The sequence below is a fragment of the Erpetoichthys calabaricus genome, chromosome 4 (assembly GCF_900747795.2).
Source record: "Erpetoichthys calabaricus chromosome 4, fErpCal1.3, whole genome shotgun sequence".
NCBI lineage: Eukaryota > Metazoa > Chordata > Cladistia > Polypteriformes > Polypteridae > Erpetoichthys > Erpetoichthys calabaricus.
In genome coordinates, this window is record NC_041397.2 from 225,597,518 (window position 1) to 225,614,276 (window position 16,759).

Genomic DNA, 16,759 nt, shown 5'->3' on the forward strand with positions numbered 1-16,759 from the left:
GGCCCTAATATGATTCTGTAGGGCTATACCACAAATAGCATTATAAATGCAAGTTGCAATCCGTATTAATGCAGTTTGCCTAAATGATGGTTTAGTTGGTAAAAATGTCATCACCAAGTTGCACTTGTTTTATTTTATTTTAATTTGGTGAATACTGTGTAATGCACCTGGGCTTGAAGCCTTGAAGTAATAGTGCAAATACCAGTAATAATACTATTATTTATTTTATTGTTATTATTTATTAGTTTAAATATTATGCAGTTTAATGATGGTGAAGTTGTTTATAAAGTCATTTTAACGTGTCAGTGGACAGAGATTGTTAACATTAACCGAAAGTGTAGTTGGTTTACAAAAAATATTTACTATTTATTCCTTTTCTAAGACATGTTCAGTGCAATACAACTTTTGACAAGCACTTCTGGATATTTTACTAAGTCTAAATGCCTCTTGGATGGTTGAAAATATATTGTCAAAATTATAGTTTAAGTTTTTGCAAAATTTGTTCAATAAAAAGGTTCTATATTTTGACTGCATCTGTCATGCAACGTGATTCCTTCTCTTCATTAGTGCCACCCCCTTGAAAACTGTCACTTTATGGGGCCATGCAAACCTGTATTAATACTCAATACCTCCCCCAAGCTTCCTGGGGGAGGTATTGAGCTGCCCATGGTTGCTCCCCCGTAACAGATGCAGAAGGGGCGTCCCTGCCGGGCATGGGACCCGGCTGTCTGCCACAACATATAATAATTGAGCAGGCTAGAGATTCACAAGATCGATCATGAGACTTTAAGAATCAACATTGAATCATTTAAATGACAGCAATAGCAATTAATTGGAAAATCTATATTTTTATTTTTAGTTCATTCTATAATCAGAAAGTTTCTCTTAGAGATTAAACAACTTTAAAGTATTTGGTTGGTAAGATGTGGCATTCCCTAAAAACAACATATCATCAGCATATAGAAAGATATGATAGGATATGGGAGTGATGGTTTCTGCATTATGAACTGTCATGGCTAGTGACCTTAGTGTCAAAAAAAGCTAAAGCGATCATGCACTGCCTTACCTTAGAGCCTATTTTAATAAGGAAAGGGGAGTTATGAATACGTTTGTTAGAATGACAGTATGTTTTAACCATTAAAAAAGTAATCTGCAAATCCCACATAATTTAGGATTTTCCAAGGTTTACACTGTTAAATACTTTTTCAGCATCTAACTAGAGGAGAGCTGCTTGACTACTGCTGTTAGAATCCCCATCAGTTATGTGTAGCAGTCTACAAAGATTGTCAGAAGCTGGAATGAGTAAAGCAGGAGAAGCATTAGAGAATAGATAAGCATCCAGATAAAGAAGGTACCATATATAAAATGACTAAAAGGAAATTAAGAAATAATGAAAATGAAACACCACATAACTCTAGGAAATCGCACGTCTCCTTAGATACCCATAGTACCAACCTCCCTTCTATATCGACCTGATTCCCCTGACTCCACAATAATAACTAAAATAAGGCTAATAGGGAACAGAGTGAATAACCCATCAAAGCATCATCATCATCATCCAACCCCAAGCAATTAACTATTAGAAAACAATATACAATTTCCTAACAGTAGAAAATACAATGGTTATCATAAGTTTTGTAATTTAGCAGTAATGTACTAAGAAGTACAAAAAATATATTTGAGGATGAAGTACATTAAGTGACACAAAGTATCTGTAGTGCAAAAAACCTCCATGCTGGTTAGTCCTGCTTCTGGAGAGTCAAACATTTGAGTGATGAACCAAATGTGATCTTCACACAGACAGAGAACGTGAGAAAGGTCTGTAATCCGGAAGCTTTGGCTTTCTTTATGATTAAATTCAAAGCCTTCTTTTTCTCACTAATCTTTATGCAAAGGATGGAATAAAATCTCATGATTGGTCCATTGAAGTATATGGCCAGCTTTTCTTGTGCTGCCATTAGGACCTTTTGCTGATCCATGTACTTCAAGAAATGAGCAATTAAGTTGCAAATTCTAGAGGATCCAGGCAGAGGAAGCTAAGTAGCTGGGATAAGTATGTACGACTTCCAGTTTTTACAGGGTACAATTTATGAAGATTTTGCTTTAGAAAACCTTTTGCACTGTCTCCCTTCAGACACTCCGATAAATGTACATTGCTTCTTCTCACACAGTCCATCTGAGCCTTCGTCTGTCCTAGAGCTGTAAATTTATGTTTATTTTAAGTTGCTTTAGGGTAGTGCTGCAGTACTGATTTAAAGAGAAATGAGAACCTTACTTTGTATTTTTATTTGTTCTGAAGTTTGCAATCTCTGTACAAAACTCATTGGCTAGAGTTTGCAGTGTATTATTTAATATTAAGGTGTTTTAATTAGCACAGGCTCTCCATGGAATGTGAATCAAGAATGGCATTTGGTGTGCTAGGGCACTGTACCTTTTTTAGAGAAGCAAAAACATTAAAGTGAATTCTGTACAATGAACTTGCCATCCAGACATGTACAGAATTCTGAAAGCATGAGAGTTAGATTTACTCGACAGAATAAATGGACGGCTAGAATGGAAACCAATTATTCCAAGGTCAGTAAAAGCAAAAGTGCTAAGCAGCCATCCATTTCAAGATGAAATGTGATCTCCTCTGATTCAGCAATCATTCTAAAGGCATTTCCTTGTACTGTATGAAGGAACCATAATCTCATGAGAAAATCGGCATAGACACTGGAGAATCTTGAGAATCACACAAAGTTGCAATCTCAGCTGGTAATTGACTGATGAGAGAGCAGTGCTGCATTGGTTACAGACCTGCCATTGATTTTAAATTACTGTAGAAATTGTTAGTTTGAATGAATGAAATGGAAGTGTTATTTTTTCTGTCTTTAACATTTATAGTAATTAAGGAACATTAAAGTAGCACTATTAGAATAGTAACCTTCCTTAAGAAAGTTTTAATTCTTTAGATAATGCTTCATCTGGGGACTACTTTTATACTATTTAGGTTTATTAAATTTTTTGTTTGTTTAATTTTGGAAATCCCTTAATGATGAGGGCATTATAATCAAAGGTAAATGATTTTTGTCTGGTCATCCATAATGTTTATAAATGGCAACACTTTTGATAGCTGTGAAAAGTATAGAGAGGGTATGCTTTGTGATAAAGAAGATACCCCAAACTTTTTCAAAGTAGTAATTTTCAGAACTTTTCACACAGAAAGTTATGTATCACAGGACAGGAAAGAAATTTTATCCATTCTGCAAAATTTGATTGGGATCTTTAAACTGTTTTGTGTATTTACAATTTACATATTTGTGAATTTAAGTTGAATTGTGATGAAAATGTGGACACAATGTATCCTGCAGACAGTGTTTTTGTTTTATTACTGTTCTTTTATTTAGTGATAAGTACTGGATCAAAAGAATATATATTTTACATGTGAAGTATCAATAAAAGTACTATCCTCTCAAAGAACAAAGAAAGAAGTGGTAGTGTATTCAGGAGACCTACTTGCAGTACCCTGAGGTTGAATAGCTTTTGTGCAGAACAGAAAAAATGCACAAAAGGGATCATGAAGGAATTGTTTATTGTTTTTGAAATCTGGGTTTATGAATGTTTGTGCCAGGTTTATTTAATTTAAATTTTAAAAGTAAATGTCTTTCATAACTTTTGAATGATATGGCAGAAGGTGGTTAATGTGTGTGCCTTACAGCTTCAGTTATGTATGGTTGATTTCCATGTCATTGACTTTACAGTGGGGGAAATAAATATTGAACTTTTTTTTTCAGTAAGTATATTTCCAATTAGGCTATTGACGTGAAATTTTCACCAGACATTGGTATTAACTCAGTAAATCCACAATTATGAAGAATTGACAACATTAAACACTATAAATAAAGGTATGAGTAAAAAAGTGGAATGACACTGGGAAGTACTGGACACGCTAAGAAAATGCAGTACACCAAGGCAAGGAACCAATTGAAATTCGTAAGTAGTTAGGAAGTAATTCCACCTCCTATCTGTGCAAATTAATATCAGCTGTTTTAGTACAGCTAAAGATCATGGTTCTCAAGAGCCCCAAGGAGTCTTCAAGATTTAAAGACAATCACTTTAGAATAATGGGTCAAAATTAGACCTGAGCACTGCAAGCAATTGGTTTCTTTATACAGGAAGCATCTAGAAGCTGTCAATACAAACAAAGGCTTCTCCACTAAGTATTAAATTAGCATGTCCAATACTTTTTCCCTGTGTCATTCTAACACATACTCTTATTTATGGTCTTTAATGTTTTGAATTCTTTATACTCTTGGATTTCTTGAGTTAATACTAGTGTCTGGTGAAAATTATATGTGAATAGCCTCATTGGAAATATATTAACTGAAAATAATGGCGTTTTCAATACTCATTTCCCCCACTGTACGTGGTGTTTGTGTATTGCTTCTTGGTTCATGCTGGTTTCATGTGCTTTAGTTTTCTTACACATCCTAAGCATGTTTCTGTTTGATGACTTGCAAACTAGTGCTTATTTTAAACCTGTAAGCTTTCCTGGGAAAATCCTGTCTTGTGGACATATTTAAAGAAAGCCAAGCAGAGAATCTCAGGGCAGTTGACCAGACAGTTAAGCAGTGTAAGAGCCATTTCATACTTGTATAAGATTCATAAATATTATATTAAGATGACAATGCATAATCTATGGGAGGTTCCTATAACCCCATAAGTAAAATTGTATTGGTATATTCTTGCCATTTCTAATAGCTTTGACTTAATATTAATCTTCAGTTATTGACCAGCCTTGCCATGTTAAAGGTGTAGAGGGCACAAGGTTTTAAACCGTGCCCATGCCTAGGGGCCTACGGGCCTTCTGAGTGTGTGAAGTAACATGTAAGAAAATAGCACTTATTTAAGTGCAGAACCGTACGCTTATAGTGTACAGAAGGAGAAGCTAAGAATCTTTAAGTATAGAAGAAGAAGTAAAGAACTTTTAAGTACAGAAATAACTAAAGTTTCTCAAGAAAAGCTAAGTTTAGAGAAGATACATTTTTCTTTTTTTTTTTGCCTTTTATTCTACGTGTGTAACTACTTTATTCTTTATTCTTGTGTGGATTATTTGCTTTTAACTTTCACTAAATATTTTTAAAACGAACTTTTGGACTGAGAGATTTCTTTTGGCGCGCGTTTTGCCAGTGCTTGATCTCACCTTATACTTCGGCGGCTACAAGCAGGATAGTGCTTACTGTATTTCCGTGGAATTTTGTTAATTAAGGTATCATATCTCTATTATAAAAAAAATCCTGGAGAGAAACAGTAGGGCGACGATACGTGATCTTCATGTTAAGATCACGGAAGACACTTAAAAGACCCACGAGACTAGAGAGATTGGTCACGGAGCATCTCGTGGATTGACCCAGGACCGTCTCGCGATGATGTAGAACATGAGATTCTTGCAAGACATGCCCTACTTAAAACCAGTATCAAATAAGACAATGGGCAGCAAAACACTCAGTCGTATGAGTGTAAGGCCGGAGTTATACTTCATGCAACACGACGCATGCTGCAGCGGACGCTCCTGCTATACAAGCGTTGAAGTGTTTATACTTGCGCGCATACTTTACGTAAATCTGGAGGAATCCGCCAGGTGGTAGTGCGAGATATTATCACAGCGAGGACATGTTCGGCTTCTCTGTGTTGTGAATTGCCTAGAACACCCATTAAATTACGATGACACCTTACCGCAATATCTCTGAAAAGGATGTTTATTGATTAAATCCAGGGATATGTCCGTTCCAGCAAGCATTGGGCACGAGTGAGAAACAATCCCTGGACGATGCCTCGGCTCATCGCAAGGTGAATACAAGCACACACATACACTAGCGTCATTTTAGCAGCACCAATCCCCAAATCTGCATATCTTTGGAAGGAAACTGGAGCACACTGAGGAAACCCAGCAGGAAAACGTGTAAACTCCAGGCAGGGAATATCAGTGACGTGACTCCCTGCAAGACAGTAGTGCTAACGCTCCGCCACTGTGTCACCCCATGTGTGTAATTATTTACAGTATTCATTATTTAAAAGAAATTACTGATTTATCTGTAAAATGTAATATACATACTTTAATGCTTTTCATCATGAAAGTGATATCAAGTATAAATCTAAGGATTCTAAATGTGCAGAGAGTTAGAATATCATACATTTAATGTGCTCAGTGTGGCGATCTGTTGCTGGTGATTCACTGCTGTCAGGAGCAGAGGAAGCTCTAGAAAAAAAGATGGCACAGTATGTAAGAATTTTAAAACGTATCGTGTCATTACGATCGGGAATATGCGACGCTTGAATATAAAAGCACCACGAATACATCTGTATGTCGACATTTTCCTTCACCACATTGAACCATTTATCAGATATCAAAGCACGCACACCGATCTCGTAGGATCCGCACAGCAGCTTTCTGTCACATGTAGATAGTAAACAGAGACTCTGACTTCACATTCCAACTTTTAGCACACTGCGCCCCCCGACTTTTTGCTGGTACTGCAACTCGCGCACGCATCGCGTTAATTTCTGAGGACCTGCTCAGAGGGCGCATCAAATGAACACTCAGAACGCGTGGCGGCCATGATGCGTACGCTTTCTTGAGCGTGAAGTATAAATGAGCCCTAAGGCTTTGAGCACACACGGGTCCAGGGTTCTCAGCGCATATAAAGCATATAAGGACAATACTAGTGCTTGGCGGTATGACCAAAATTCTATATCATGGTATTTTTCAAAATTATACCGGTTTCGTGGTATTCAACAATATTTTTTTCCCGTGCATGAGTGGATGTTAACCACATTTTCCACTGCAATTACTGACTAAGAATAACCTATTCCACCCGTCATAAGAATTCTACATTGTACAAAAAACATTTTAATGTGCACACTCATATTAATTCAGGTTTGCCTGACCCCATAAAGTGATAGTTTTCAAGGGGTGGCACTAATGAAGAGAAGAAATCACATTGCATAACAGCTGCAGTCAAAATATACAACCTTTTTATTGAACACATTTTGCAAACAACTTAAACTAAAATTTTGACAACATATTTTCAACCATCCCAAGAGGCATTTAGATTTAATAAAATATCCAGAGGTGCTTGTCAAAAGTTGTATTGCACTGAAATGTCTTAGAAAAGGAATAAATAGTAAATATTTTTTGTAAACCAACTACACTTTCTGTTAATGTTAACAATCTCTGTCCACTGACACATTAGCTATATGGATTGTAATGGCGTTGGTTTTTTCAATCCACTGCTTGCTTTTTTTGTTGTTGGCAGTACCTTTGGCAAACGCGTCTGACTCAAGTGACCTCTAGCTTTTTCAGTTTTACCTGAGGACATGGAGGGTGCCAATCTTAGTTCCATACATTCATGGAACACCAAAGCATGTCTGCGGCTAAGGTGGTGCAGCAAATTGCTCATGTAGCCGCCTCTGGCGACAGCTTTAGCTCGACAGCATTTGCAGTAAATAGTTGTTTGGTCCACATCCGACCTTTTAAAACCAAAGTATCTCCAGACACGGCTCCTTTTTTCAGCAGAAGTTCTTCTGTCATCATGTTCAACTTTATCGTCAGCTACAGCTTCAGTTTCAGAATGTTCTCTGTCCATCTTCACCGTTCAATACCTCCACTAATGCATGTACTCCGTTGCATGCATGTTTAGCGATGCAGCAGTGAAAAAGGTCCCCCCCTTAAACAGTTTTCCGCTGCGCCACATTCCGAACGTTATTTAAGCTATTTAAACCGATATTGCGGTATAAGAAAAATCCATATCATAACAAAAATAAAAAACTTTTCAGCATGAACCGGTATACCTCCCAGCACTAGACAATACGTTATAAATGAAACGTAGACGACAAAGCGAAGAAGAAAGCAGCGCTTAGAAAAGAGACTCAAAAGCCTTGGAGAGACAACAAAGAAAAAGAATAATGTAGGTGCAAATTCAGAAAATAAGGAAAGTAATTATCAGCCCGGAGCAAGTGGAATTGAAAAAAAGCACGTCCAATCCGGACGTTGATTATGAAAGCAGTGGAATTCGAAAGGCTCAAAAAAAAAAAAAAACAGGTGCGATACACATGTGGAGAAAGTTAAAAAATATGAAAGTAGGAAAATTAGAAGGGTTAAAAAATAAAATAAAGATCGCAGGAGCACAAACAAATGGAAGTTATTACTCGATAATGGGAAAATAATCACCATGGACCAGGTGTCATAAAAAAAAAAAAAAAGCAGGATAAAGCGAGGTCAGAATTAAAAGACAGAGTAGAAGACAAAGTAAAACGTCATGAAAAGGTTAAAAAAACAAGGGGGCCAAACACATGCAGAGCAGGTTAGAGATAATGACAACTGGAATTCAAAAGACTCAAAAACGTAGGCGCGAAACAAAAGAAAGAAAGTAAACATCGCATTATTGCAAAGAAAGAGATTATTACTCGGAGAAATAACGAAAAGGCAATTAGAGATCGAATATATGGACATAGGCGATATGTCAGAAGTATGTAAATATTGTAAGGCTTTGAAGTTTAAGGCAAGAGAATTTCAAAAACGGAGTTTACCTCACATGCATTTGTTGGTTACTTTGCAAAAAAATTATTAACTGCTGATGATGTAGATCGTTTTGTCTGTGCTGAAATTCCAAACTGAGAAAGCTATCCTGAATTATGGTACAGAATCATTAAACACATGTCTCACTGACCTCTTTAAAAAGATTCAGCACGTTGGAACTCGAAAGATTCCAAATATTGTTTTTACAGAAGTTCTGAAATAAAAGTGAAACTAATGAAATAGCAACAATTCAAAGAAAAAAAAAATCTTAAAAGTGTGTATCTGGAAAAACAAAAATAGGGGTTGGCGAGCGAAGCCCCCTAGTAGAACAAATGTAAGATAAAACAGGGAAAAATAAGTTAAGTCTTGTAGGCATTCATGCAGATTAACCAATCATAAGAACTTGGTCTGTGAGTGAAAACTGTTTTTAATGGCAGCTATTTTACAAAAATCTGGTAATTGGAAATCCAAGATAACATTGTTAAATGTCTAGGAGCAATCTGATTAGAAAGTGATTGAAGAATGTTCCTTAATCTGTGAAAATGAAGCTTTATGTAGTATTCCAGAGCAGTAAAAAGGCTATACTTTTTAACATGCAGAAGCTTACAAATTGCACTTTCTTAGACTTTCACATGGAAACCATTGTTTTTCCACAGAAATCCTGATTTTATTTGTTTCTGTGAAAAAATGTGAAGTTTTGGTTAATATAGTGTAATTTAAACATCCTGTGCTCTTTATTGCTTGCATTATGTAAATAGATTATAGTCAATGTTAAAGATGCTGTACAAAGCAGAAGTTTGATTTAATCAGTTTACATCCTCACATTTCTCATTTAAACATGATTGCTAATTTATGCAAGCACAGAGTCCCACAAACAGTCCTCACAGGCTTTAGAGATGTTTATATATATTGTGTGTACATTATTTATTTTAGAGATGTAAAGTTCATGTCAGCATCTAATAACGTTAACCTCATTTACTTGGTATTCTCCATAAATTTAGTTTACATCATGTGTTTGCCTTAGTGGCTGGCAGTGTTCCTTCCAGATTCATGAATTCATATTCTGCTTTGCCAGTACCTTTATGGACCTTACTTGTTCTCTCCATTTTCTACTGGATTACTACATTTTTTCCATCAAAAAAGGGAATCTGGTTATGTTGTGAGTGTAAGAGAAGTTAACACCCTATTTGGGTATAATACATGAACCTGATACATGAGTCTTTCTTACAACATTCAGACTGGTACATTATACTGTCAGAGTATTACTGCAAATTGTGCAAGATGAACTGAACCTGCTTGTAAAATAAAGTTTTGGAATTGCAGAATAATAAGACATTGCATGAACCATGCTCATGTCCAAACCTGTCAATGTACAGATTCCAATAGGCTTTATTAATTCTGATCTCTGATCACAAATCTCACAAGTAAGCTATTGAAGAAATTCAGAGCCCTCCATAATGTTTTGGACAAAAACACATTTTTTCCTTGATTTACCCCTCTGCCCCACAGTTTAAAATTACAAATCAAACAATATTTGAGATGTAGCAATGGTAGGTATTTTAAAGCAGTCATATTTAGTACTTTGTTGCATATCCTTTGCATGCAATGGCTGCTTGAACTCTGCGATGCATAGACATCACTAGATTCTCATTATCTTCTCTGGTTATTCATTCTGATCTGTGAAGAAAACCTCATTAATAAGTAACGGTCAGGGAGAAGATGACACGCTTCATATTGCATTATTTCCAAAATTTTCCTCCCAGCCGTAACAGGGACCATCCAGAACATAGGTAATGACTTGTATACTGAAAAAGGAGAAGTACTGCTTAGTTCAAATAGGCTGAAGTCAAGCAAATCACCGGGACCAGATAACATTATCTTAAGAGTGCTTAAGGAGGTTAGAGAGTATATATTACAATTGCCACATGCTTTTTAAAATGTTTTGCACATGGGGGATATTCCTAGATTTGTAATCTAACAAATATGATTTCATTATATTAAAAAGATGACTAGGTTTATCCAATTAACTACAGACTTAACATGCATAAGGATCAAGCATCATGTGACAGGAACAGGTGTATTGGTAAAACTTGCACTAGTTCTAACATGGTGGAATTCTGTGAGGATGCAAGAAAAGCATAGGACTAGAGAGGCGCATATGATATTATTTATCCTGGCTTCCATAAACTTTTAATAAGGTACTCCATGAGAGATAAGTCATTAAAGTAAAATAAATGGGAATTCAAAGCCCAGTGAGTAGACATGTGCAAAATTAGCTTAAAGGGATACTCCACCAGACTCTTGACCAATGAATGAAGGGGGATCTTCAATCTTTAAAACACAAACCCCTGTGAAGGGGCTTCCTGTTTGTGGACAATTTCATTTCCCAGAGTTTTGTGTGTGCCTGTATTTTAGGAAAAAAAATGCATTTTGCTCATTGTTATCATATTCATAGATGACTTGACATGTGGATTTTGCACCACAAGAAATGTGACATTTCTACATGAGAGTTTTTGATAATATTTGCTTAGTCCTGCATTGGTCACCATTGGGTCAATTCTATCAGAAACTGTGTTAGGTCTGTTCTGCTTGAAAACATGAGATTAAACATTTTTCTTAGCCACCACTATGAACTAAATGAGTTAGTAACTTATCAAAAAATACCATGTTTGTGTGGAGTATTCCTTTAAACACTGGAAACGGAGATTTATAGTTAGAGGAACTTTTTCAGAAATATATTTCAATAGTTTAGAAATGTCTATGCCAAGATGTTTAAATAAATTTGACAATGAAATAGATGGTGGAAGAGCTAAGACTGCTGGCAAAGACTATTAAAGGGCAGAACAGCAATCTTCAGCCATTTAATTTTATAACTAGATATGGCCTCATAGGAACTAAAAAACTGCAGAAGTAAGGCGATCTGAGAATACATTAGCAATATAAAGCAGAATGTCATCAACGTATAAAGAGATCTTTTGGTCAGTGAGGCTAGCTCAGAATATTACAGACCACAGATCCTTTCTGCTCAGGACATTACACTCACTTCAGTTAGAATGAGAAACAGTATTATTAAAGACTCCAGTTCCTTCATTATGGAAAATGGTACCTGACTGTTAGTGCTTTCACCATGAGATTTAGGGGAACTTTTTATCCTCAAGTTATAAAGCCATCCTTAGCAGCTACTACAAATATTTGAATCAGCGAGCTCATCTTTTTTGTTGTTTTTTTTTTTTTTTTTTTTTTTACATTTTTATTAGACTACTGTCACTAGTATATGAGAGACATAAAAGTAAGATTGTACTATATACTCTGACGGTAAACTTGTATTTGATGGTGATAACATGACAATTGATATTTATTCTTGTGAATCTATGAGTGACTGTGTCCTGTAACAGATTGACAGCCTTGTTCAGCTGTGGTTCTGACCTTTTATCCAATGCTGTCAAGATATTTTTCAGAGCCCAGTTACCCTTACCTGTCTAGTTAAAGTAATTAATGAATGGATAGATAACTCATGGTGTAAGTTCAAAGATGAATGTGTGTGTTTTTCTCCTCTCTTCACGCTGAGGTTTACAGATTTAAAATGTGCTTTGTCAATGTCTGTGTAGACAATGATAATAAATTACCGAGAAAAAGCATGTGCTAAGACCTCAATCTGCCTTTAGTGGATTCTTTTGTACATGCATCCCTCAGTTCTGAGTAGATATTAAAGTGCTTTGTCAGGTAGTCTATATTCCACCAATTTTCTAAAATGGGTGAATATATCACTCTCCTTTAAATCATGCCGTTTGTCTTAATGTCAGTCTTCTTTGACCTTTCTTTTGAATAAGCTTCCATCTATTAGTTAGGAAGTCTTTTGGCTTCTTTCCAACCCTCTCTGCTAGAAATAGTACTACTCTCTCTCTCTCTCTCTCTCTCTGTCTCACTCTCTATGCACTTCCGGGCTTTACGTGGTCAGACACCGGCAGCTTTCTTACTCTTGCATCTGCTGGACCTTTGCTACTGGCACTGTAGTAGTCTGTCTTTGGTGGAGGGTTTCTTGCTTGTTGAAAAGCTGATTTCTGTGTTGGTAGAATTCCAAAGTTATTCCAGCTAAAAAGGCCTGGCATAGCACCAATACTTAAGCAACATGTAGATTCTATGTAGTCATCGGATCTGAAATGCTAGCTGCAAATATATTCCAACGTTGCTTACAGCAAAATTTGGTCCCTCGTCTCATTTGATGGCTTATATGCATTTTCTTGTCTGTTTCATCAGTGGGAAGGCAATAGAAACTCAGGAGTTTAGAATCTGAGAATACAAAGATACTCTAAAAGCTCTTGTTTTGGACAGCTAGAGGAGTTCTTATCCCTTGACTATGCCTTCTGGAAGGAAAAATACAGAAGTGTGAAAATGGCCTGTTGTTTACAAAAATCAACAAACTAAGCATGGCATTCAAAATTTTGTAATTTATAGTTTAATATGCAGATAAGGAAATAATAGTGCACCCACCAACTTTACATCTTGCTTGGCTTAAGACCATTGAGTTGCATGCCATTTGGTGATAGTTACAAAAGTCTAGTCTTCCTAACCTATAGTAGAAGTTAACACTAGAATTACCAGAGCCTACGAAAAAAACTCGTAGATCCGGCCCACCTTAAATCCGTTCACACATCTCCGTCGGCATCCTTTGTCCTCTAAATTTGCCGATAAAAACAAGCTGCCAGCAGCCGGCTATTCCATCCCCCCACCGACTTAGAACATGCGCGAACTTTTCCCAGCTCATGCCTTGATTGATTATCTGGGAGTGAAGTGGAGTTTTAGAGTGGAAATAATAGATCGTTATTTGGAACACACACATTTCATGTGTATTCCGTTTCTACAGTAATCTGTGTAAACACATTGTTAAAACAGAAACTTTTTCATATTTTATTAATAAATGTTACAAAATGTAGTAGGCATAAACTATAGAATGTGTAAAGCCTGAGTTCCAAAGATCAAATAAACACTTTCACAAAAGCTTCAAAGCTGATACAACAGTTTCTGTGGCGTAGCGCGCTAAGATTTGCTTCTTAGAGCGCAGCAGCTTTGCTGTTCCTCACAGACCTGAGTTCGATTCCCCGCTGGGGATAAAGTGTTACTTTTTTTCTTTTTCTTTTTAACCTCAAACGGACATAAAATTTATAAATTGGTATGCACTCTCAGTTAATGAGATCGTTATATTTTCATGTGGGATGCTCCTTTTAAAATATTTTTTTAACAATTGAGACTGCAATTAGCATGAACAACTGTCCCTGTAACTGTTATTTTTAAGATCCATAACACACAGACAGACAGAGCACTGCGTAATAGAGAGACATACAGGCAGAGATATATAAATAAACAGGGAAGGCACATGTACTGAAAGAAAAAAAGATCAACATGTGCATTGTTCCTGCTGCACTAAATAAGCTCATGTGCTCTAACATCACCCCTCCCCCATCTGACTCTCTAAGTAACAGCACAGGTACAGACGCAAACGAAGTGCATTTGTGTACTGTATAATATTAACAAAAAGAGCAGCTTACTACTGAAAACGGCAAATATAGGAGTGAGTGGGGATCGAACCGGGACTCTTGATTACACTTGGTTTGCGTCTGTACTTGTGCTGTTACTTACAGAGTCAGATTGGGGGGAGGGGTGATGTTAGAGCGTGTGAGCTTATTCAGTGCAGCAGGAACAATGCACATGTTGATCTTTTTTTTCTTTCAGTACATGTGCCTTCCTTGTTTATTTATATATCTCTGCCTGTCTATCTCTCTATTACGCAGTGCTCTGTCTGTCTGTGTGTTATGGATCTTAAAAATAAGTTATAAGGACAGTTGTTCATGTTAATTGCAGTCTTAATTGTTAAAAAAATATTTTATAAGGAGCATCCCACATGAAAATATAACGATCTCATTAACTGACAGTGTATACCAATTTATAAATTTTATGTCCATTTGAGGTTAAAAAGAAGAAGAAAAAAAAGCAACACTTCATCCCCAGCGGGGAATTGAACTCAGGTCTGTGAGGCACGGCAAAGTTGCTGCGCTCTAAAATGCAAATCTTAGCGCGCTACGCCACGGAAACTATCGTATCATTCTTGAAGCTTTTGTGAAAGTATTTATTTGATCTTTGGAACTCAGGCTTTACACATTCTATAGTTTATGCCTACTATATTTTGTAACATTTATTACTAAAATATGAAAAAGTTTCTGTTTTAACAATGTGTTTACACAGATTACTGTAGAAACGGAACACACATGAAATGTGTGTGTTCCAAATAACGATCTATTATTTCCACTCCAAAACTCCACTTCACTCCCAGATAATCAATCAAGGCATGAGCTGGGAAAAGTTTGCGCACGTTCTAAGTCGGTGGGGGGATGGAATAGCCGGCTGCTGGCAGCTTGTCTTTTATCAGCACATTTAGAGGACAAAGGATGCTGGCGGAGAGGTGTGAACTGATTTAAGAAGCGATTTAAGGTGGGCCGGATCTACGAGTTTTTTCGTAGGCTCTGGTAATTCTTGTGTTAAGTGGCTGTGAAAGCAGATAATCAGAGCGGTTTAACTTTGCATTTGGAGAATTCTTTCATAGTATTAGCCTGGATTTCTCACCCTTGAAGTGTCAGAATGAGTTTTAGGGATAGTTTTTCAAACCTTCATTTAGATGTCAGAGGTTACAGAGAACCCCTACTTGTAGGTATGAAATCTTTTTTTTTCCTCTCCTGTGTAAAGAAATCCATGTCTCCAACTTGCAGTATAGACATGGCCCTTCACTGTTAACAGTTGATGAGATGTCTAATCATATTTCCTTGTTTTCTGATTTTCTTGTCATTTCATACTTAAGTATATTTCACTTTAAATTTGGAAATCATCAACTCTTCTCAGTAATTAAATGAATTCTACAGGTTATTGATAATGTGGGGTGTATTTCTCTTTTAAAGTTAATTATCTATAAATAAAGTTGTGTTGTGTAAAAGTTTTGTTTTTTTCTCTGTTTATTTCTACTTTAGCCACTCCAGTAAATGATGGTGGTTTAAGCTGGCTGAAAAAATCTTATCAGCGAATGAAGGAGCAGGCATTAAGAGACAAGCGTAGCCTGGAAGAGGTGGTTGCTGAGAGATATGGGGTGAGATGATACATATTCTATTCGGTTACTTTCTTTGTTTTCATGCTGCAGAATGATTCATTATTTGAATATTGATTAGTGTAATACTAGTATATGAAGTGTAGAACACTATCTTGAGAAAACTTGATTGCTTGTAAAGGTTGTTTTGTATAGGTAGCTGTTTCAGAATTAAGCAGAAAACATCCATTATTCACTAGGAATAATAAGCTAAAATTTTTTTTGTGGATATTAAATTTTGACAGTCACTAATTCTGTCTATATTGTTCTACATTGAAACTGTACTTTAATTCTTAAAAAATAAACTTCTTTAGTTATTTGCATTTTATAGTAAATATGTTTTGTTGTTGAAATTCTGAGTAGTCTGCTTATCTTTTTTAAAGATATTTTTACCTTTATTGCTAATATTTCTAAGGTATTATGGATTTTGAAACATTCTTGTCTTTAGTTTGCTATTTAGAACTGTACAGTTACACCACAATTGCTATAAAGTCATGTGAAACACAATAAAATCAGTTCAGTGAATGCCTTCATTAGGATTGCTCTGAACATTTTACTGTGTTTCTGTTTTTTGTATTTATATCGCCCCACTTTGCATTTTGTAGTCTGTGATGTTTTTACATTACATTTCAAGCTGTTATCAGAAGCAGATACAATGTCACAAAATTTGCAAGTACACAGCTAGATTAGCAGTCAGATTTGCACAGATTATTCTTTCTGATCAAATAAAATAGGGCTTAGACACATCTTCAATTTTTTTTCATGAAACCAAAAAAACATTAATATTTAGAACATGATTAACTAATTTATATACTTTGCAGTCATCTTTGCTTTGGGAAACAAATGCAGTTTATATGTTTTTATTCATTATTTCCATTTACTAATAACTTATAATACTAGGGTGTTGTACCGTGTTAGCCATTATGAATGTAGAGAAAAGCCAAGCAAAATGACACCTTTTATTGGCTAACTAAAAAGATTATAATATGCAAGCTTTCGAGGCAACTCAGGCCCCTTCTTCAGGCAAGATCTTGCCTGAAGAAGGGGCCTGAGTTGCCTCGAAAGCTTGCATA

The 16,759-nt window shown here is 36.0% G+C and overlaps 1 protein-coding gene across 1 annotated transcript in view; it reads left to right on the forward strand.

The window, feature by feature from the left end:
* cwf19l2 (CWF19 like cell cycle control factor 2) overlaps positions 1-16,759 on the forward strand; it is a 140,728-nt gene that overhangs the window by 43,483 nt on the left and 80,486 nt on the right. The window contains exon 7 of the mRNA XM_028800398.2: positions 15,574-15,689. Coding sequence (XP_028656231.2) covers positions 15,574-15,689 — 116 coding nt within the window. The remainder of the gene's footprint in view (positions 1-15,573; positions 15,690-16,759) is intronic.